The sequence below is a fragment of the Trichosurus vulpecula genome (genome assembly GCF_011100635.1).
Source record: "Trichosurus vulpecula isolate mTriVul1 chromosome X unlocalized genomic scaffold, mTriVul1.pri SUPER_X_unloc_1, whole genome shotgun sequence".
Classification (NCBI taxonomy): domain Eukaryota; kingdom Metazoa; phylum Chordata; class Mammalia; order Diprotodontia; family Phalangeridae; genus Trichosurus; species Trichosurus vulpecula.
In genome coordinates, this window is record NW_023494377.1 from 8421097 (window position 1) to 8443628 (window position 22532).

Sequence of the window (22532 nt, forward strand, 5' to 3'; positions counted from 1 at the left end):
TGCACCATAAGAAATGATAGTTGACAGCTTCAGATGAAACTGAAAAGACCTCTATGAACTGGTACAGGGTGAAGTAAACAAAACAAGAACAATTTAACTTTGACCATGAGCCAGACAACTGCAGATGAAATACCCTCCCCAGCTCCCACCAGATAGCTGTTAGACTTAAATGAAGAATAAGGTATACATTTTTGGAGAATAGCCAATGTGTCAATTTGTTTTGCTGGCCTATGCATATTTCTGATGAAGGTTTTTTTGTTGTTTTTCAATGGGAGGTGAGACAGTGAGAGGGAGAGATAGATTTGTAATGTTGATAATAAAGAATCATAAATTTAAAGCTGCAAGGGATCAGAGAAGTCATCCAGCACACTCCTTTTACTTTTACAGATAAGGAAACTGAGGCTTAGAGAGGTTAAATGACTCATCTTTGGTCACATAGCTAGCAGGTTTTAAATCTGATCCCAAGTTATTTGATTCGTTCCACTGTACCACATTGCCTTAGTTCCCTCTCTCCATATGTGTGTGTGTGCTTTTCTTCCTAGAACTTCAAACTATTTCATTACTATATACCCAAAAACATCCCTAGAAATTTGACAAAGGCATTTATAGACACCATTTTTCTATGTGAAACTGTGAATCTCCTTTTCATGCTGATATGTGTTTGTCTACATGTTATATATATATATAAAATGTATAAATTAAATTTCACATGTTACTTTCAAAATTGTTCTGCTTCCCTGTTCTTCCTTTGGAACTTCCTTCTGTTCTCTTCTGTATATTTTTATAATGTTACAGTGGCCCTCTTTTTGTTGTTTTTATTCAGTTATATCCAACTCTTCATGACCACATTTGGGGTTTTCTTGGCAAAGATAGTGGAGTGGTTTGCCATTTCCTTTTCCAGCTCATTTTACAGGTGAGGAAACTGAGGCAAACAGGGTGAAAGTGATTTGCTCAGCGTTACACAGCTAGGAAGTTTCTGAGGCCAGATTGGAACTCAGGAAGACTCATCTTCCTGACTCCAGGTCAGGCACTCTATCCACTGGACCATCTAGCTGCCCTTGGCCATCTTTTTAGGGCATGATGATTGCCACCCCCACCCCTTGCATTAAACACCAAGAAAAAGGAAAAGCACCCTTGTAACAGACAATGGTCATGTCCAAAAATATCTCTCTTCAACTTGTGTCCATCATGTCTCTGTCAGAAGGTGAATAATGTGCTTCTTTATAGATCCTCCTCAGGAGACATGGCTGGTCATTGCCTTGATCAGAGTGCTTAAGTCTTTCAAAGGTATTTTTCTTTACAGTAGATTGTCCTCCTGGTCCTGCTAACTTCACTCTGCATCAGTTCATACAATTCAGGATCCCTGAAATGATCTCTTTCATAATTGCTTGTGGCACAGTAATATTTCACTATATTCATGTTCAGCCATTCCCCGATTATCTAAGAGGCATTCAAAATTCTCCCTTACATTCTAGTTTTTTGCTTTTCTCCTCCTCCCCCTCCTTTTTTTTAACCCCTTGAGGAATAAAAAGTTTATTTTGCTTGTTTCCACAGTTTCCTCTTCCCTCTTAACTCCTTTCCCCACCCCATCCCCACTTGCGTATTGAATTTGATTTATTTCTATGCCAAACTATGTGTGTGTATGTGTGTGTTTAACCCTCCTTTGTCCACTGCAGATGAGATTCATCTGATGCCCACTCTTCCAACCCCTTCCTTCATGTTTATACACACTTCTCAGGTATTCCAGTTATCAGTAGCGAGTTCTCTTTCTCTTCTTTCTGCAATAGTATCTTCCTCTTTTTCCCCTTCGAAGTCCCTTCTCATTTCTGGCCTTTTCATCAGAAAATGTTTGAAAGTCTTCTGTTCCATTAAAAGCCTATTTTTTCCCCTGTAGAGAAATACTCAGCTTTGCAAAGTAAGTTATTCTTGGTTGTAAGCTTATCTATTTTGCCTTTTAGAATGTTATATCCCAAGATCTCTCATTTTTAGTAAAAACTTGAAAGATCTTGTGTGATCCTGACTGTGGTTCCTTGGTACTTTAACTGCTTTTTTCTGGATTTATTTTTTCTGGACATTATTTTTCTTTCTGGCTATAACATTCTTCTTATGTGGCTCCCTTTAGGAAGTGATTGGTGGATTCTTTCTGTCTTTGTCCTCTGGTTCTAATAGATCTGGGCACTTTTCATTTTTGATTTCTTGAAATAAAATGTCTAGACTTTTTTTTTAACCATTTCAGAGAGGAAGAGTGGTGGGGGGGGAATTTGGAATTCAAAATTTTTAAAAATGAATGTTAAAAATTTCCTTTACATGTAATTGGGAAAAAATAAAATATTTTTTAAAAATGGAAAGACTTGCATGAAATAACGAAGAGTGAAATGAGCAGAACCAAGAGAACGTTATATAGAGTAACTGCAATATTGTTTGAAGAATAATTGTGAATGACTAAGCTATTCTGAGTATTATAAATATTCAGATCAACTACAAAGAACCTATGAAGGAAGGTGCTATCCATTTCTGGAAAAAGAACTGCTAAATAGAAGTATGCATAATACGGTTTTGTGTGTATGTATGAGAGAGAGATTGTGGCGTTCTGTCATGCTAGGTGAGGAGGGAGAGTGGGAGGGAGACAGTTTGAAACTTAAAATGTTGCAAAAAATAAATAATTTTTTTAAATCATGGTTTTCAGAGATTTTAATGAGTCTTAAATTATATCTCCTTACCTGTTTTCCATATCAGTTGTTGTTGATATTTGACATGATATATCTTATATTTCCTTCTATTTTTTTTTCAGCCTTTCACTTGGGTTTTAATATTTCTTGCTGTCTCGTGGGGTTAGTGATTTCTGTTTGGCATGTTCTAGTTTTCAGGGAATTCATTTCTTGAATAAGGCTTATTAACATTTTCTAAGCTACTTGTTCTCCTTATTGTTTTTCCTCCACAGCTTTCATTTCATTTTTTATCTCTTGCTCTTCGTTTCTTCTAGATATTCGTGTAGTCCTTGTGGACAGTCTATTTTTTCCTTTAGGTCTTCGTAGATAGTTTCTGTAGTTGTTAAATAAAATTATTTGCTCCTTTTGGAGAGGCCTCTACGTTTGCAAAAATTTTATAGTGGTTGGTGTTTTGTTTTGTTTTTAATTTCTCAGGATTCAGCTCCTGAATTGGGGCTTTGTGCCAGGACCAGGCTCCACCCCGTGCTGTGCTTTCTGGTGGAGTTTTCAGCTATTTTTTATCTCAGCCTGGGTTCTTGCATAAACTTCTATCTCTTAAGTTAAGCAAGCAGCAAGGGGGGGCCCCATCCCCCTTGGTCTTTGAGGTTTAGAGAAGTGACTTTTCAAGGCCCTCTCTAGTTTTTCAGGACAGTGTTAGGGACCACTGAACCTGGTTCAGTCTCCTCCAGCCTTTCAGGGAACACTCTTCTTAAGCAAGTATTAAAAACAGATTAGCAGTTCTCAACAATTCTGAAGTTCTTCCTCAAGTAGTTTATATTCTCTGTTCTATGATCAGAGTTTGAGTGCAGTTGTTTCTGTTCCTCCCTGCCTCTTTCCCTACTTCAATTCATCCTGTAAACTGTCAAAGTGATTTTCCTTATGTACAAGGATGATCAGGGCCAAGAGACTTGAATTTCTCAGGGGCAACTAGGTACAGTACTCTCTTTACTTAACTTTACTTACTAGGCTTTAATTCCCTGCTAGCCATTTTTCAATGCCAGTGCAAAAAGACTATTCTGAATTAAACAGCTCTGCCCTCTCTCATTAGTTTTCTTCTTCCCATCCACCCTAATCAGCAGGAATAAAATCCCTTACTATTGACCTTAGCTTTCTTTGCCAAGCTCAGGCCATCCTGGGCATTGGTAGCACTCATGTTGTTCTCATAGCATTCTTCCATACTCTTATAGTCATCCTCTGTTACCAGCCTTTGCTTTTATTTTATGTACATACCATCATCATCATCATCAACAACAAGCATTTGTCAGGCACCAACTCTGTGCTGGGCACTACAAAGGCCCTCAAAGAGCTCACAATCTAGTGGGGAAGAAAATATTCAAGCAACTGTATAGGCTATATGTACATAGTGTAAATTGGAAGTAATTTGAGAAGGAAGCCACTAGCTGGGAAGTGGTGGGCGGGGACCAGGAAGGACCTTTAGCAGAAAATGAGATTTACTCTGAGTCTCGAAGTAAGCCAGGGAATCCAAGAGGCAAAGATGAGGAGAGGGAACAATCCGGGTATAGGAGACAGCCAGTGAAAAGTCATGAAGTCGGGAAATGGTATCTTGTTAAAGGAACAGCAAGAAGACCAGTGTCTCTGGATCATAGGGTATATGGAGGGGAGGAAAATGTAAGAACACTAAAAACGTAAGAGTCCAAGTTGTAAAAGGCTTTAAAAACCCAACAAAATCTTATATTTAATCCTGGAGATAATAGAGGGCCACTGGAGTTTACTGAGTAAAGGGGTAACATGTTCAGACTTGGTTTTAGGCAAATCACTTTAGAACTGACTGGAAGATGGATTGAAGTGAGGAGACACTTGAGGCAAGGAAACCAACCAGAAGGCTATTTTCAGGAGTCCAGGTAGGAGGTCCACAGAGTAGCAGCAAGATGTATAACAGACGTGTGAAGGTAGAAATGACATACTTGGCAACTTATTTGATATATAAGGTGAGTCTGAGTAAGGAGTTGGGGGTGACACTGAGGTCATGTCATGAGCATGGATGATTGGGAGGGTGGTGGTGCCCTTAACAGTATCAGGGAAGTTGGCATGGGGGGGTGGAGATAATGAGTCCAGTTTTGGTTGTGTCAAGTCTAAGATGTTCATGGGACATCCACTTTGAGATGGCAGTTAGCAATGTGAAGCTGAGGTTGGTGAGGTTAGGGATAGATAAATAGATCTGATGACACTTTTTGATGCCTTTTGTCTTTGCAGCACCATCATTTTGGAGGAAGGAGACTTAGAAATAAAACCTTCCCTCCCATGTGACAAATAAAAACAACTGAGAAAAAAAATCCAGTACAGCGGCCACACCCAACCATAAATAATAAAAATGTTCTCTCCTAGCAGGCCCCTACCTCTCTGCCATAAGGAGGGAAGGAAGTTTTGTTATCTTTTCTCTGGTTTTTTCTTTGGTTTTTCAGTTACTTAGAATTTTGCTCCTTTTTAGTGAAATTTAAATTTTCATTGCCATCACATATACTGAACTTTTGATTCTGTTCATTTCTTCTGTATGAGCTTTTCCAAATTTTTCTCAAAATTCTTCATATTTGTTAATAATTTGTTTGTTGTTAATAATAATCCATTATTTTATTCACATATCATAGTTTTTTCAACCATTCTCCAATTGATGGATGCCTACTATGTTTCTAGTTCTTTTCTACCATAAAGTTCTACTATGAATATTTTGGCATGTTTTAGACCTTTGTTTCTTTCTTTGACTTCCTTGGGCAATATGCCCAGAAGTGGGATCAGTGGATCAAAAGGTACAGACAGTTTTAGTTACTTTAGTTGCATAATTCCTCATTGATTTCCAGAAGATTAGACCAATTCACAACCCCACCAACAGTATCATTAGTATGTCTATCTTCCCACAGCCCCTTCAATAGTGATTTTTCCTGGTTTTTTTTTTTTGTTTTCCTGGGAATTCCTTATTAATAGAGGATAATTGCAACCCTTAGCATGAGTGGAATTTAATGGGATAGGGGTGTGCCTGTCTTCCCACAGCCCCTTCGAAATTGATTATTCCCCTTTTTTGTCATCTAGATGTATGAGCATGGATCAGAGGTCACTTGCCCTTTTTCAGCCCCAATTTCCTCATTTGTCAAATGAGAATCTTGTAGTGTCTGCACCCTAAAAGTAATTGTAAAGATCAAATGAGATTAGTATGCAAGCCTTAAAGCGCTATATAAACATCATTTGTGATTTATGACTCAGGTCTGTACTGCTTTAAAATTTGTACTTTATTCAGCAAGTGTTATTATTTTAAATTTAGTAATATAATTAACTTTGTATTTGTTAATCACACTTAAGAACTCTGATCAATGCAGTGACCAACCACAAGTCCAGAGGACCCGTGATGAAACATGCTAGCCCCCCTCCTGACACAGAGGGATGAACCCAAGACGCAAAATGAGACATGCATTTTTGGACATGAACATTGTGGGAATTTTTCTTGCTTGATTATTTTTTTATTATATAATTTGCTTGATTATATTTGTTATAACTGTTTTGTTTTCTTTCTTTTTCAATGGGAGGAAGAGGGCAGATTTTCGTTAATTGAAAAAAAAATTTTTTTTAATTTAAAAGTGTCAGAATAAGAGCCTGAACTAGGGTGATGACTTTGAGTGGAGGAAAAAGGATATGTGATAAAGGTGGTGTGTGAAGGTGGAAATGACAAGTTTGGCAACTGATTGAATCTGTGGAGTGAATAAGAATGAGAAGCTGAACATGATACAAAGGTCACAAGCATAAGTGACAAGTTTGGAAGGAGGAAGAGTTTGGAAGGGAAAGATAATGCTCCTATTGTAGACATATTGAGTTTGAAATGCCTACAGACTGTCTATTTGGAAATGTCCATTTGCAGCTGGTGATGCAGTGCTTAAAATGAAGAGAGAGACTAGAACCAAATCTATAGATCTTTGAGTTAGGTTGGGAAAATTTTTCTCACATAATTGGGGTGTGCAAGTAGAAGTCTACACAAACAAGGAGGAAGGGTTGAGGAGAGTTGCCGATACTTGAACCTCACTCTTATCTGAACCGGGCAAAGCTTTAGTTAGCTACAGAAATACATTTCATTCAACAGAGAAATAGGAAGGAATGGAGAGAAGGGGGAATTAAAGAGTAAATTAAGGGAGGAATTTGTCCTAAACAAGATATACTCCAAGCTTAAGCAAAAATATTTCGAGTACCTCTTTTTGTGGTGACAAAGAATTGGAAACTAGGAGTGCCTATCAATTGGGAAGTGGCTGAACAAGTTATGGTTTATGAATATGATGGAATTATGCAGTAAGATGATCAAGGGGTTGGTTTCAGAGAAACCTGGGAAGAGTCGTACGAACTGATGCAGAGTGAATTGAGCAGAACTAGGAGAACAATTTATACACTAACAACAATATTTTAAAAATAAACAACTTTGAAAGACTTAGTAACATGCTACACCTCCTGATAGAGAGATGAAAGACTCCGAGTACAGATTGAAACATAATTTTTTTTGGACACAGCCAAAGAACTTTATCTTACTTGACTGTATGTTTGTAAAAAGGGGTTTCGGTTTTTTGTTTCTTTCTCAGTTGGGGGAGGGAAGATGAGAAGGTAGTTTTGGGGGTTTTTTGCTGATTGGAAAAAAATTATCTTCATTAAAAAAAAAAGGAAGAAGAAAACAGAGAGGAAAGAGTGATCAACAATATCAAATGCAGTGGTCCAGAAGGCTGAGGATTGAGAAAAGGGCCATTAAATCTAGAGTAGGCAGAACAACTTAGAATATGGACCTAGCAGCTTTCTGTTTGAGTTACTGCTTGTTCATCCAGTTCTAGGACTATCTGGACTAAATAAATTTTCTGCCTGTGTTTGTTAGAGTTACCCTCACTCTGAGCTTCCAAGTTAACCATGAGGTGAGTGTGGTACAATCCAGAGTATGGCAGCCTTGTTCCTATTCTTTGTCACTTCCTATCCAAGTTATTTGCAGATTGGCCTCTGTCACACTTCTTATATGGATACCTCCTTTGCCCCATGAATATTTGGCAAGTGTTGCAAAATTTGCTTATTGGGTGGGAAATAGGTGATTCAACTACTGTTAGAATAGCCTTAGTCTCTGCTATGTTTGGGGGAGTTTGCTAGCTTGTATGTGGAGGTGGTGTGGTTAGTCATTCAGTCAAGAAACGTTTATTAAGCATTGTGCTGGTAAACACTAGGGATACAAAGAAAGACAAAAGATAGTTTCTGTTCTCAACGAGTGCACAATCTATAAAGAGAGTAGGACAGAGGACAGCCCTATGGGACACCCATCATATACAGATATGACTTTACCCAGAAGATGGGGAATTTTCTCCTGGTTTACCCTCCCCCTGCCCACTGCTCTTAGTCTTAGTTATCTTTCCTGCGTGATAGGAACCAAGGCAAGAGATCTGGGGAGCCATTGGTTCTGTTCATTGATTAACGCAGGGAAGGATTCTGCTACTCCCAGGATGAACGAGGAGAATTGACCTCATTCTAGGGGCAGAAGGAATACATTTTTACAAGCACCATGGTTTATTGGTAATGAAAGTTGCTGATAATTTATATGAGAGAAAGAGAGTAGTCATATGTTATACATTAATGGGGAAAGATATAAACTATAAAGTGCAAGATTCAACAGAAGCTAAAGCTTCCTGGAATTCTTTGTGGCCAGGCCTCTGGAGGAAGCGGGGTGGGGGGGGGGGGGTGGCGGGGGGGGGGGGGTGGCGAGGGGGGGGGGTGGCGAGGGGGAGTGTGCTGGGACTGGATTGAGATTTAAATTTGGAATTTGCTTTAGGGGGAAGTCTCTTTTAGCTGCCTGTCTAAAACCTAGAGGAACCAGTCCCTTCTCAGCTATAGTGAGTGCTTTAGGTCTGAACCTTTTCTCTTTCAATATCAGGGAGAATCCCCTTGGATTTCTACCCTGGGCCTTGGGATCCAATATGTGCTAACTGCATTAGTGCTGTCTTCAGCTGTGGCTATGCGGCTATGCCTTGGTAGCACTACTGTGTCATCTTTGACAAGTGTTATGTACCAGTGAGAGTATTGAGGCCACAGGGCTTTTGCTTTCATTAAAGCTCTGCCCTGCAGATGGATGTTTTTGTACCTTGGCTTTGTTTTACACCCCAAGTCTACTACATCACAGTGGCATGAGATTGAGCTAAAGGAGCATTTCCATTCTGAACTTCATTTTCTAGGCTTTGGATACTTTCATAAAATTATCCTTTTAAAAAAAAAAAGCCTTTTAGATTGCTTCTTGTTAGAACCTAGTAACATAGAATTCATTTGGCCTGTTTTATCTTCGGCAGCATTTTTGTTATAATGAAAGCTGCGTGGAAATTATCTGTTGGACATTTTTGGGAAAATATTTGGAATTTGCCTTTTAATGGTGAATGGTTTCCTGAATGCTAGGCCATGATGACATTTCAGTCTGATGTGGAGAAAACCAATAGAATGAGCACATTTTATTCTTTTACATACCCTGGAGCATTCTTGACCCCTGGGGTCCTTTTCCTTATTAAAAGTAGCCATAGCAGAAGTAGGCCAGTCGGGTATGCTGCTAGACTTGACTGGTTTTCTTTGTTACAAGGGTGAGTTCTACTGGGGGAGTGGGGGAGAGCTTATAGGGAGAGTCTAATATTGGGAAATAAATACGTTATTAAAAACTGGAGGGAGGCCCTTTTTTTCTCTCTTTTGTATTTGTTTTTGGGTTGTGGTTTTTTTTTTTTGGTTCTGTTTCTTCCTTCTCATGATTCATTCCATTGGTCATAATTCTTCTCCAAAATTAAAATAAAATTAAAATAAAAAAAAAGAAAAGGGGGGTGGGGCAAGAGAAAAACAGCTGACATTCTAGGACCAGTTGCATCCTGCCTACTACTCCTCTTACTGCTCACTCCCCTTTAGTTGATCTTGTTTGCCATAGTTGATGGTTTCCCTCTATCATTGTGGCTTCTGGCTATCCTTTTGATAAGGGATTAAAATTTTGATTCCTCTTTTTCCTTTCTCAACCCCTCATTTGCTACTGAAATTCCAGTTCTGCCAAGTTGGAAAGTGGCCATCCCAACCTACTGAAGAAAGTTGTGGTGATAGTAGGGTTGTGGCCAAAAGCCTCCTCTTCAAGAAAAAGACCTCAATGGGGAAATACTCATTGCCCTTACTTTCCTATGGTAAGGACAGCAGTTGCCTTTGTCAGTATAGCTTCTCAGCAGCTCGTTCCCTGGGTTGTTCAATTATTGACCAGTGTCCCTGAATTCTAGATAGTGATTGTCTGCTTTGTTCCAGTCTACCAGGCTTTTACTGAACTTAAAAGAGATGAATATATTCTTTGTGTCCTCCATTTAAAGAATTTGGGTAGCACCCCACCCCTACCATCAAATGTCAAACCCCTGGATTATGTCATGGGTATTGTAGGTAGTGATTTTTCCCCCAACAACTCAGATTTCTTCATTCCCAAAAGCCTTCCATTGCTGACCACCTGCATTGGGGTATCTGATCTAGCTTGGATTTGTTTTGTCAGGAATGTTGATGAAAGTTGAGCTTTAATCTCTTGAAAGCCTGACTTATATTGTTTGGCATATATTAGGACTTCTGTCCCCTAGTCATTTATATTTCCCATTAATTAAACTATGCTCTGTCCCTAGCTCCAGCCAAGAAGGTTGCAAGTTCCAAGAGCTGCTGAGGTGGCAGCAGTAGGCCTGGTGGCTGGGGAGGGTGGCCTTGCAGCAGGTGGCTGGCTGGCTCACTGCTGAGGATTGTTTAAATGCCAAGAGAGGTAGGTCAGGCAGTACTGAACATGAAAGCAGAGGAGACAAGGAAAAAAATAGGAAAGATGGGGGTAGTTAAAAATTACACTTCTGACCTTGAATTTAGATGGGAGGAATGGAATGGGTAATCAGTACTTTTGGAAGTTAGCCTTGCTTCCTGTGGAGTCAGAAGAACAGCTATCATCAGGTAACTGGAATCCTTGATTTGGATCTGGTGTGTCAGCATCAGCTGCTGAAAAGCCATTCCCCCACCCCACCCCCCACACTCTCTCTCTCTCTCTCTCTCTCTCTCTCATCTCAAAGGTCCACAGTAAAGCCCTCCTGGCAAAATTCAGCAGGCTTTTCTCCATCTTTATTCTTCCCTCTGCTCTCCTAAGCTAAGCATTCCCCTTTCAATTCTCTTCCTCCCCTGCCCTCTATTGGATGTGTCCTTTATGGGCTTGACCTCAGCCTTTTTATTTGATGTACTCACACTTTGTATGCCCATCTGTTCCCATGGTTTCCGCTGTCACCTGGGATCAAAGCACTTAGAGCTAGAAAAGGTCATTATCTAAGAGCATAGATTTTTAATTGGAAGGGACTGACCCCCACCTTTTACAAATGAAGACACTGAAGCACGGAGAAAGGAAGTGAAGTTTCCGAGCTCATACAGGTATTTAGTAGCAGACTCCGCACTAGACTAACCCAGGCCCTTTGAAAAACAAATCCAGTGTTCTTCCTACTAGGTCTCATTGCCTTCCCAGCCCTTTATTCAGGGCAGCCCTGACTGGTCTCCCAAGTTCCAGTCCCACATTTCTAATGCCTAATGGATGGCTTCTCCTCGATAGCCTTCTAGCACCTCATATCTACCACTTCCAAAACAGAACTCTTTTAAGTGTGTTCTAAAACTTGCTCCTCTTCCTGACTAACTTATTTCTGTAAATAATAGCACCATCTTTTCAGCCATTTAGTATGGAAACCTTGTTTTCATCCCTCTTCCCTTACATCCTGTCATTTACCAAATTTGCTGATTATGTCTCCATTATCTCTTAAATCCACTCCCTCCTTTCCTTTCCTATAGTCATCACCTTAGGCCAAGGCTTTATTGCCTCTTGTCAGAACAGTTTCCTCTCATCCAACCCCCAAGCTTAAACCTTCAATAGTTCCCTATCATCCACCATATAAAGCCAAAATTCCAAGCCCTCCTTGGTCTATCTACAGCCTACTCTTCTAACTTTGCTCCTACAACTACTACCCTTCTCATTCCAGTCAAAGCGTACTGTTCATTTTCATAACTGCACCCCAAACTTCTTTACCTCTGTGCCTTTGTTCACGCTATTCCTTATATTTGGGATGGTGTAAAATCCAAAAATTCACTGCTGTAAGAGTCGTGAGAGATAAGGAAGCAGGCCGAGAGATGAGAACTTGAACCCAGGTTCTTCTTCCACTATACCACACTGCCCACTTAGGATAAAGCTCTTTAGGACCTAGCTGAAATGAAGCTTCTGCCCTGACACCCTCTGTTATCCTAAGTCTGAACTTTCCTTTCTTTTTTTTTGTTTTGGTTTTTTTTTTTTTTTTTGGCTAAGTGACTTGCCCAAGGTCACACAGCTAGTACATGTGTCAAGTGTCTGAGGGCGGATTTGAACTCAGGTCCTCCTGACTCCAAGGCTGGTGCGCCACCTAGCTGCCCCAAAGACAACGCAACCTCGTAGTCTACGTGGGGAAACCCCAATGGATTTCCAGTCCATCGCCTTAACCACTGGGCCACAACTACCTCCCTAAGACTTTTCTTAACACTTTGTTCCTCTCTTAGGGACTTTACCGTACTCTCATTTTGCATTATAATTATTTGTGTCCAAGTCTTATCTCCCCTTCTTCCTCCAGCTAATGTGTAAGTTCCTTGTGGGCAAAAATTCCGTTTTACTAATTAATTAACCTTTGTATCTCACCCAGAATCTAGCCTAGTGCTTTGTACATCTCACTTAATAAATGGTTTCTTTGTTGTTGGTTTCTCTCCTTCATCCCTGGAATAAACAAATTGACTATACAGCAGAAAAGGACACCACTGTAGCTCTTAATTAGCATGTTCTTTGCTTATTGCCTGAGTTCACTTGAGCCTGCTGGGGTTTTCCAGGCTGAATTCCAATTCCAGCTTATCTTCTGTTGTACTGTGCAAATTAAGGAGATAGAGTTTCTTTGGAGTAGAACACTTTTTATCTGACTATTCTAAGAGGAGAGGCCTATGATTTTAGGAAGTGTCTTTCATTTCATTCATTATTTATGTAATTTCCTTTTATTGGAGCTGAAAAAGACTTTTACAAGAGAAAACCGCATTTCCATTTTGCAGATTTTTTAAAAATTGGAGTTCATAAGAAATTTTTTTCCAGGCCAAAGTTGGAGTGTCCATCTCTTCCATCCAATAGTTGGGGAATTTTATTTTCATGAATATTGAGATGGCAAGGTGCATCCATGTTTTCCTTTTTAAATTTTTTTGGTTAATGAAGAGGCCAGGTAATGGGGTTTGTTTGTTTTTTTTTTTTATTTGCTATACTCTCTCTTTGCCTTTTTTTTTTTTTGTTCTGGTGAAGGAAACCTACTCTTTCCAAGCTAGGGATGTGACCCATCCTCCAACCTCTGGCTGTAATAAAATGACTTAATACTTTAGTGATCTATGATTTTTGGCTAGTTCTGTGAGTACTGGTGCAGATCAAAGCCCTGAAGAGATATTTTTCATAAGTTGCTATAGCCAGAAACATTATCACTCTGGCCAAATGGCCCTCTCCAAATTTCACTAGGCTCTTCCTTGGATAATAGACACAGTCCAAAGCCTTTCTAGCTTTGTAAGACCTGCCATGCTTGTGCTTTGTTGGTTTAACCTTTGAGACTCTGTTTTGTTGTGTTACATAGTTGAGGCATCAACAGAGGACTTTAGTGGAGAATTAAAGATTTGCTGGATTTCAAGCTCCTAGAAAATACATACCATGGATTTGTGTTATATACAGCCTAGTGGGTTGGGCATGAAATCCATTGGTTTTTGTCTTCTCTGCTTTGCCCAAGATAACATGCTTTACGCTCAACTCACTCCAGAGTACTGTGTGTGTGTGCGCGCGTGTGCATACGTGTGTATGTGTATAAACAAGGTGGCTAAAGGTTGCTGTGGCCAGATTTGTTAGCTCAACAGCTAAGATGCACAAAATTCTATAGAGTAGGTTCTAACTAAGAGGGAGAATATATGAGATAAGTCTGCAGCTTGGGTGTTGAATCCCAAACCCTACTGTGACTTTTGCCTGCATAAAATCATTGTTACTAGTATTAGCTTTTATTTAATTCAACTTGTTGACCACCCCCACCCTCTTCTCTATTCTTCTAAAGAAATAATTGCCCTTACCTAGAAGGAAGTTATCTCCCTGACCATGGATCAACTTGGAGCTAACAAATAACTGCTATTCTTGCCTTGAGAGTTTTGGTGTTAACTCTTCAAGTTAGAGCTGCTGAATAGGAAGTTTTGAACAATGATGATGATTTTGATGATGATGATGAAAATTACTCAGATTAATAAACATTTCTTAAACACCTACTGTATGCTACGCACTGTGCTACGAACTGGCGACACAAAAAGAGGCAATAGGCAGTTCTTGTCCTTGGAACATCCAGAAGGCCAGTGTCCCTGGACGAAAGAATAAGGTGTGAGAAAACTGGAGAGGCAAGAGTGAGCTAGGTTTCAAAAGAAGGGCTTTGAATGCCAAGTAGAGGGTTTTGCATTTGATCCTGGAGGTTATAGGGAGCCATGGGAGTAAATTACATTTGACTATACAATTCATTGGTTCAGTGTCTTTATTTAAAAAATATATATATTTTTATTGGTGTCTATTTACATTACTATGAATTTCCCCAGTATCCTGTCTCTTCTGTCTCCCTGAGAGCCATCCCATATAACGTAGCATTTTTTAAAGGCAAAAAAGGAAGGAATAACCTGCATAACTTATCAATAGATCGGAAAAGTTTGAAAATATGTCCAGTGTGCAACACCCGAGGACCTCCTCCCTCTGCAAGTGTCTCTTCTTTCAAGACATGCTTGTTCTTTTTAATTTTGCGTATGGTTGTTCTTTCCATTTCCATTGTTGTAGTCAGTGTGTGTGTGTGTAGGCTCTGCTTACTTTACTTTGCACCATTTCATATAGATTTTTCTGTATACATCACATTTGTCCTATCTTACCACACATTAATATTCCATTATGTTATATACCACAATTTGTTCAGCCATCCCTCAATCAATCTATGAGCATTTATTTTATTTCCAATTTCTTGCTATCAAAAAAAGTGCTACTATAAATTTTTTGGTATATGTGAGGACTTCTTATCAATGGCTTCCTTGAGGTATAGGTCTAGTAATGATTCCATCGGGGCAGCTAGGTGGCACAGTAGATAGAGAACTTGGTCTGGAATCAGGAAAACTCATCTTCATGAATTCCATTCTGGCCTGAGACACTTACTAGCTGTGTTACCCTGGGCAGGTCACTTAACTCTACCTCAGTTCCTCATCTGTAAAATGAGCTGGAGAAGGAAATGGCAAACCACTCCAGTATCTCTGCCAAGAAAACCTCAAAATGGGGTCACAAAGAGTCAGACAACGATGATTCTGTTGCTCTAGGTCAAAGAGTATGAACATTTTAGTCACTTTATTTGCATAATTCCAAACTGCTTTCCAGAATGGTTTTACTGATTCACAGCTCCACCAATAATGCACTAGTGTATCTATTTTCCCACAATCCCTCCAACATTGATTAATCCTATATTTTCTCATCTTTGCCAATTTTCAGGGTGTGAGATGAAACCTCAGGGTTGTTTTCATTTGTGTTACTCTTATAATTAGTGATTTGGGAACATTCCTTCATATGGTTATTCGTAGTTTGCATTTCTGCATTTGAGAACCACACACACACACACACACACACACACACACACACGTATTATTTAGATATCACTAAACCCTTATCAAAGTTGATACAAATTTTTCCCCCATTTGACTGCTTTCCTTCTTATTCTAGGTGCATTAATTTTATTTGTGCCAAAACATTTCTGTAATCAAAGTTATCTATTTTATCTTTTGTAATTACTTCTATCCCTTCTTTGGTTAAGAATACGTATCCTACCCATTGCCATGAGAGGTATGTGATCTGTTCCTCTTCTGATTTTTTCTTTATAATACTATCTTTAATATTAAGGTCACATATCCATAAAAAATGTATTCTGAAATATAGTATAAGGTATTGGTCTAAGCCTTACTTCTGCCAAACTGCTTTTCAGCTTTTCCCAGCAGTTTTTATCAAATAAGGAGTTCTTTCCTAAGTAATTTCTGTTTTCCATTTTATGGAACACTGGATTATTGATTTCCATTGTTTCTGATTCTTCCTTGTCTAGTCTGTCCCATTGATCTAACTATATCTCTATTCTTTAACCCATATCAGATGGTTTTGTTGACTGCTGCTTTATAATACAGTTTGAGATCTGGAAGTGCTATTCTCCTTTCATTCCTACTTCTTTTCATCATTTCCCTCTGTATTCTAGAGCTTTTATTTTTCCAAATGAATTTTGTTATCATTGAGTTCTTTAAAGTATCCCTTTGATAATTAGATTGGTGTAGCATTAAAATTGTAAATTAACTTTAGTAGCATTGTCCTTTTTGTTGTTGGCATGACTCCATCATGAGCACTGAATATTCTTCCAGCTATTTAAGTTGGGTTCAGTGTCTTTCAAGGAGCTCAACCCAGGTACCAAACATGAGTTTATTGGTTTTCTAAATGTCCCAGTAATGGAAGCATCTCAGTTGAGTAACTGATAGAGAAAGTAACAAATTCCAAAAATATTTAGTAAGGAGCTTTCAAAGTAGAGCTTTATGTATATATGGTATATACATAGATGTGTATGTTTAGAGATATTTATATGTGTGTGTGTATAATATCAACATATAAAGCAACTAAGTGACATAGATATAATTCACTGAATGCCTTCTAGGTTTTTTTTGGTTTGTTTTTGGTTTGTTTCTTTTTAAAGATGGATTTTTAGGGTAGATAGGTGGCACAGTGGATAAAGGATGGGCTCTGGAGTCAGGAGGACCTGAGTTCAAATCCAGCCTCAGACAGTTGACTTACTAGCTGTGTGACCCTGGGCAAGTCACTTAACTCTGCCTCGAAAAGAAAAGATAGATAGACAGACAGACAGATAGATAGATGATGGGTGAATGGACGGATGGATGGGGTTTTGCAGCAAGGATAGCTTGCAGTTGTTGAAAGCACTGTACAGTTTTCCAAATGTGATCCTGCCTACTGTCTTCCTCCTGTTCAAGCCTAGGCCATACCAACACATACCTTGCTGTATTGCTATTTTCTACATATGTATGCTTATAACTAAAGCTTTCCTGTTGGGTGAGGATTTACCAGGTTTGTTTGTTTTTTTTACCAAGTGGTTCCATTTGGTTGAAAATCCCCATCATAGCATCTCTCTGAGTCTCTACCTATTCATTCTTAGAAGTCCAACCCTGCCAACCTTTGCACCTTTAAAATGTTACCAGTGTCCTAAGGTATATTTACTAGGTGATCACATTTAACAAGGTAGTAGTGCTAATAAGCATTAGTGTTTTAATAGACATGTATATAAAAGGTAATTCTAAAGAAGTGAAATATAACCTCTTAATATCAGTGTTGCTTTGACAGATACCATAGGGTTCTTGCAACTAGAGAACAGTTACTCAAACTAGATTATATTCTGAATTGTGAGGAAGTGATGACTAGAGTCTTCCCACTACTAAGAATGCTATACCCAGCAATTTAAACAGTACTGAAAGACAGAAGCTACTTGTTCATGAGCCAAACCAAGAGGGCAGGGGGAAATGGTAGGACCTAATGTGCTGAACTGTAATAGAATATAGAATAATAGAATCTCTGGTCCCTAGAAAATATGGGTGAGAAGGATGGTCCTCCGTTTTACCTTGAGAGTAGAGAAGTGGACAGTTGGCCAAGAGCTATGAGACAGCACGTTTTGGTAGGGGATCCAGTTTTTTTGTTTCTCCTCGAAGCTTCTCTTAGCCCAAATTGTGTTCTTGCCCTTTTGGCCTAGCTAAGCAGCACCAGTCTTAACCACTGGTGAGACAAAGAAATGTCACTGGTTTTTCCTTAATCCCCATGCTACTTGGGAATCATGTTACCATTCTTTCTTCAGTTGAATCAAAGTTCTGCTCAGTAGGTTGGGACCTCACTAGTGAGGCCTGATCCAAGGGTTGACATCTACAGGGTAGAGTCCAACCATAAGGAAAGAAAGAACTTTGCAGTTCCCTGTATCTAAGGAAGTGACTGCTTTTGCCCAGCAGGGAAAAAATGCACTGTTTGCTTAGTGCCGAAATACTGGGATTTCACACGCCAGTGGAAATGTGACATCATGCCACATGTCTACATATTGACTCATTCAGTAAAATGAAACCATACCAACGACAGTCTTTCTCCCATTAGAGTATTGTCATTAAGGCAGCAAGGATACAGGATCATTTCCTTCCAACCTGTATCCAGGATATCGGGCAACCTTTTCTTGAATGTCAGACTTCTCTATTTGCTGGTACCAAAGAATACCACAGGGCAAAACTTAATTTCTGCCAGAAATGTTATACTCAGAGATGGAAAGTTGAATCCGTTTGTATTTGGACAGTCTTGATGAGTATGTCTTCACACTTGTAGACCAAATGTGGCAGTCTTTGGGATCCAAACCTGCAACCTGAAGCTGATCACCCTCCCTACTCTTCTTCATTTGGGGGCACCTCCTTCTCTGGCAGCCCAAGGCTTCCCAATAAGCTAAATGCCATCTGCCTTAGCCCAACCTCTGAATAGCTTTGGAAGCTGAACAAACTGCTTTGGTCTCATTCTTCCTCCAAACTTTTATAATAAGATGGATTGTTGAGTGAGTGGCAAGGTGACGTAGTGAATAGAGTACATGACTTGGAATCGGGAAGACCTGGGTTCAGATTCTCTCCCCCCCCCCCCCCCCCCCCCGATCCTTTCTGGTAAGTGCCTCTGGACAAGGCACTTACCTTTTCCATGCCTCAAGAACCTTCCCCAGACTTGTATTTACTAAGTCATGAATTGTGATCCACATTACTGGGGCAAGGGTGGTGTTCCCACATCCACAATGATGAAATCACAGATTTTTCAAGTGATAGTTGTAATAGTTGCTGCAGCATGATAGGAAACTGTCCTAGGACTGAGGCCTCCATTTTCATGGACTGCTCGGCCATCAGGGAAAAGCAGAAATATTGGCATTGTTGGATTGAATTTCTTGGACTCCCCAGTGTTTAACATTCTGCAGATTGTAGTGTTCTTTGTGATACTTACATGATTATTTAATACTTCAGGGAAGAACAGTCTGAAGACCAAGACCTTCAGGGCCTCAGAGATAAACCCCTGAAGTTCCGAAAGTTGAAGAGGGATAAAAAGGAGGAGAAGGAAGGAAAACATGAATTCCCACAGCCATCATCACACCAATCTGCTGAGCCAGCAGAGGCAGGAAAAGCAGAAACATCAGAAGAGGCTGGGTCAGCCCCTGCTGCACCTGAAGCTTCAGCTTCCCCTAAACAACGGCGTTCTATCATCCGAGACCGGGGGCCCATGTATGATGATCCCACACTGCCGGAGGGCTGGACAAGAAAACTCAAGCAGAGGAAATCAGGCCGCTCTGCTGGGAAGTACGATGTCTATTTGATCAAGTGAGTATAAGAACCAGAATGAGGAGAAGGGTGGGGGATTAGAAACCTGCTCACAAGCTGATGGGAATGGTTTTGGGCAACTCCTACTTTGCATCCTGTGAAGTAATAGTCGCCACTTCCTTGTGACCCAGATCTCTCACCATATTCCAGTGGCCCCCGTAGGCTGCACCTCCATGACCAGTACCCAGTAGGCTACCCAAGGGGGTCCCCTTTCTTAGAAACTATGTTTCATTTCCCAAAGGTGACATGTGGGTGAATGCAAAAAGAGAGCAATAATATGAAGAATAAATAGGAATGTATTTTAGCTAGACAGAAGTTTTCATTGTTTATGAGCCTTAAGACGTGATCCTGTATTCAAGCTACTTGTCTAACAGAAGCTGAAGAAATTAGCCATTCACACAAGTAGGAAGGAGCTGTGGCGGAGTGACCCAAACTACCTTAGAAGGACTTGTGTTTAGAGGGAGAACTATGAGTCTTCCCATTAGAAGTATTCCAGGAACACCCAAGTCCCTGGCCAGCTGGCCAGATTGTCCTTCTAGCTGTGGCAAATGAAAGAAGGACAAATGTCCCATGACTTGGGATGAGCTTAGAAAGGTTATAGAAATGCTGATTGGTGTGAGAATTCTTCTGAAGGCTACTGGACAGAAACTAACCATTCCTCACCTCCCTACCCTGGAAGCATGCTATTTAATGCTTGAAAGGATTTTTGGCAAGGATCAGAATAGGGGTATAGCCGGCTATAGCACTTCATCAGGTACGGTTTGAAATGATGAAGCTTCCCTGGTAATTGTCAAATCCAGTCCTAATAGATTTCAGACTTAAGAAGTGTTTCTTAGACATTTAGTCCCTTTAAACACTAAGTGGTTATTTTTATTAAAGTATCTCTGGCATAAGGGCCAAATTTATTTTCCACTTGGCAACAGTGTGATTTTTTTTCCCCCAAAGATGTGTGTTTTCCCTAGTGCAAACATTTCCATGGTCTCTGGATGGTGTGACCCATGCTGCTTTAATGCAACCAAAGTTCCCACTACGCAAATACCAAGGGTTTTTTTTAGATAGTACCAATTGTCCTGGTTAGTTGCATGATCGTAGGTTTGAGGCCAAGGAGAGATCCAATGGTAGCAGATTGTGAAGTGGAAGGAAGCCTCAACTCTCAGTGTTTAGTCCTTTTTCACTGATATTTGTCCTATATATAATAACCCCTTGCCATCCAATTGTTTCAGTGCTGTAATAGCCCAAGTGAACCTTGCTGTCCTTCAGCCCGATTGTTGTTTGTCCTTAGCATTATCCTTCCTATCCAGAGAATGTAAATATTCTGGGTGCTCCTAACAAAGAATCCTAACTGATACCACTCTCCAGTGACTGGATCTGGTCACATGAGCCCCAAGACCTAAGCTCTATTGGAAAATTGTACTTTACGAAAAAAATTGCTACTCCTCAATGAAACTGTAGGGGCAGCTAGGTGGTGCTGCAGTGTATAGCGCACCAGGCCTGGAGTCAGAAAGACATCTTCCTGAGTTCCAGTTTGGCCTCAGACACTTCCTAGCTGTATGACCCTGGGCAAGTCACTTCACCCTGTTTGCTTCTGTTCCTCATCTGTAAAATGAGTTGGAGAAGGAAATGGCAAATGGCAAACCACTCCAGTATCTCTGCCAAGAAAACCCCACAAGGGGTCATGAAGAGTAGGACATGACTGAAAACAACTGAACAACAAAAAACTGTAATTTTTTAATCATATGTTTCTCAAAAAAGTTTTGGCTTTTGTTATCCATAAACACTATGATAGCAGCCAACCCCCTTTTAGTTTCCTTAAAACACAGATGAAGACACTGAAATAAAAAGTCTGGTGTTTTATATTCTGGCCTCGGCCCAGGGCCTCTGGGAACTCTCCTTCCAGCAGTGTGGAGCCAGTCACTCAGTGGTAATGGCAAAGTGGTGTTTCCCAAATAGACAGATGACCATATGTCTTCTGTCTTGTCTTCTCTGGTCCAGGATTGCCAGTGCCAGAAATAGAATCGGAAATAAACATGCCCTTTATTATGCTATTAATTATTCTTTGGGCACACTATTTTATTTGCTCCCCTATTTCCAGCCATCTATTCAATCCGTATTCATAGATCCTAATAAATTTTGTTTTGACTGCTGAAGATCATAGTCTGAAAATCCTCTTACCTTGTGAAGCAGTTATTTTAATGGCAGAAGTGGTTAATTTCAAACACAAAGGCACTTGTGGCACTGTCTTGCAAACTCTTGTGCATTCTCAAAATCCTGATCTGGTTGATCTTAACAAAGAATTTACCCTCATGCCCAAAAACACTTACCAACTATGGTGGCGTCTCTGATAGTCTTCCTCTGGTAGCTGAAATGGTTCCCCAGGCTAGACTTGTACAAAAGCAGCCAAAAGAGTAAAGATTGGGTGCTCAAAACACAGAGCTCATGGTCAGATGGATATGTTTTGTCCTCCTTTCCCCTTTTGGCTCCTGGAAGGCCTTCTGTTTGGTCAGGCTTTTTCTCCTCCCCTGCTTCACTGCAGTAAGTCATTCAATGGGCATTTATTTGATATCTGCTACATACCAAGCAGCCACCATCCCAGCTTATGCTTTGCTTGTGATAGATCATGTAATGAGCTTGAGCCTTCTGTGGGACACAAGAAAACAGGCCCAGTGAAATTGTTAAATAAGCCAAGAAGCAGGGTTCCTTTGCAGGTCTCACGATCCTGACATTTAGGCTTCAAATCCTAGAATAACGATGTCCAAGTTGAAAGCTCATTGAGATTTATCCATTCCAACACATATGTGAATCCTCTCTACAATATCCCCAACCAGTATGGTCACCTAGCTTCCTCTCTCTACCTTTAATTTTCAAAGTAGCTCATTTTGCCTTTGGGTAACCCTAATTGTTAGGGAGTTTTTCCATTTATTAGTCACTTACTATGTGTGCCCTTAAGGAGTTTACATGGGGTGGTGGGGAAGGTACACCATCCTGAACTTTCAGCAGTCGGCCTTAGTTCTGCCCTTTGAGATTAAGCATAACAGTGATTTGACATGTGACCAACCCTTCAGGTTGAAGACAACATTGATGACACTAAATTTCTTCAGGACAAATATCCCCAGTTTATAAATCATTGCCCAGCCACATCTTTCCCCCGCAAATCTTTATTTATAGACCCAGTTGTTGCAGGCTGTTGGAATCTTTTTGGATTACAATTCTGTTATTCAACATGTTAATTATTCTTCCCATATTACTATCTTCTGAGATTTGAAAAGCATGTTGTTTATGCCTTCACCTAAGTTATTGGTAAAGAAGTTGTATGCAACAGGTTCAAAGGTTCTCCAT

General features: G+C 40.0%; 1 protein-coding gene across 2 annotated transcripts in view; it reads left to right on the forward strand.

Moving 5' to 3' along the window:
- The window catches only part of MECP2 (methyl-CpG binding protein 2), a 91246-nt gene that overhangs the window by 53186 nt on the left and 15528 nt on the right, over positions 1 to 22532 (forward strand). For both annotated transcript variants that reach the window (XM_036740387.1, XM_036740386.1), the window contains one exon: positions 18846 to 19196. In XM_036740387.1, coding sequence (XP_036596282.1) covers positions 18846 to 19196 — 351 coding nt within the window. The remainder of the gene's footprint in view (positions 1 to 18845; positions 19197 to 22532) is intronic.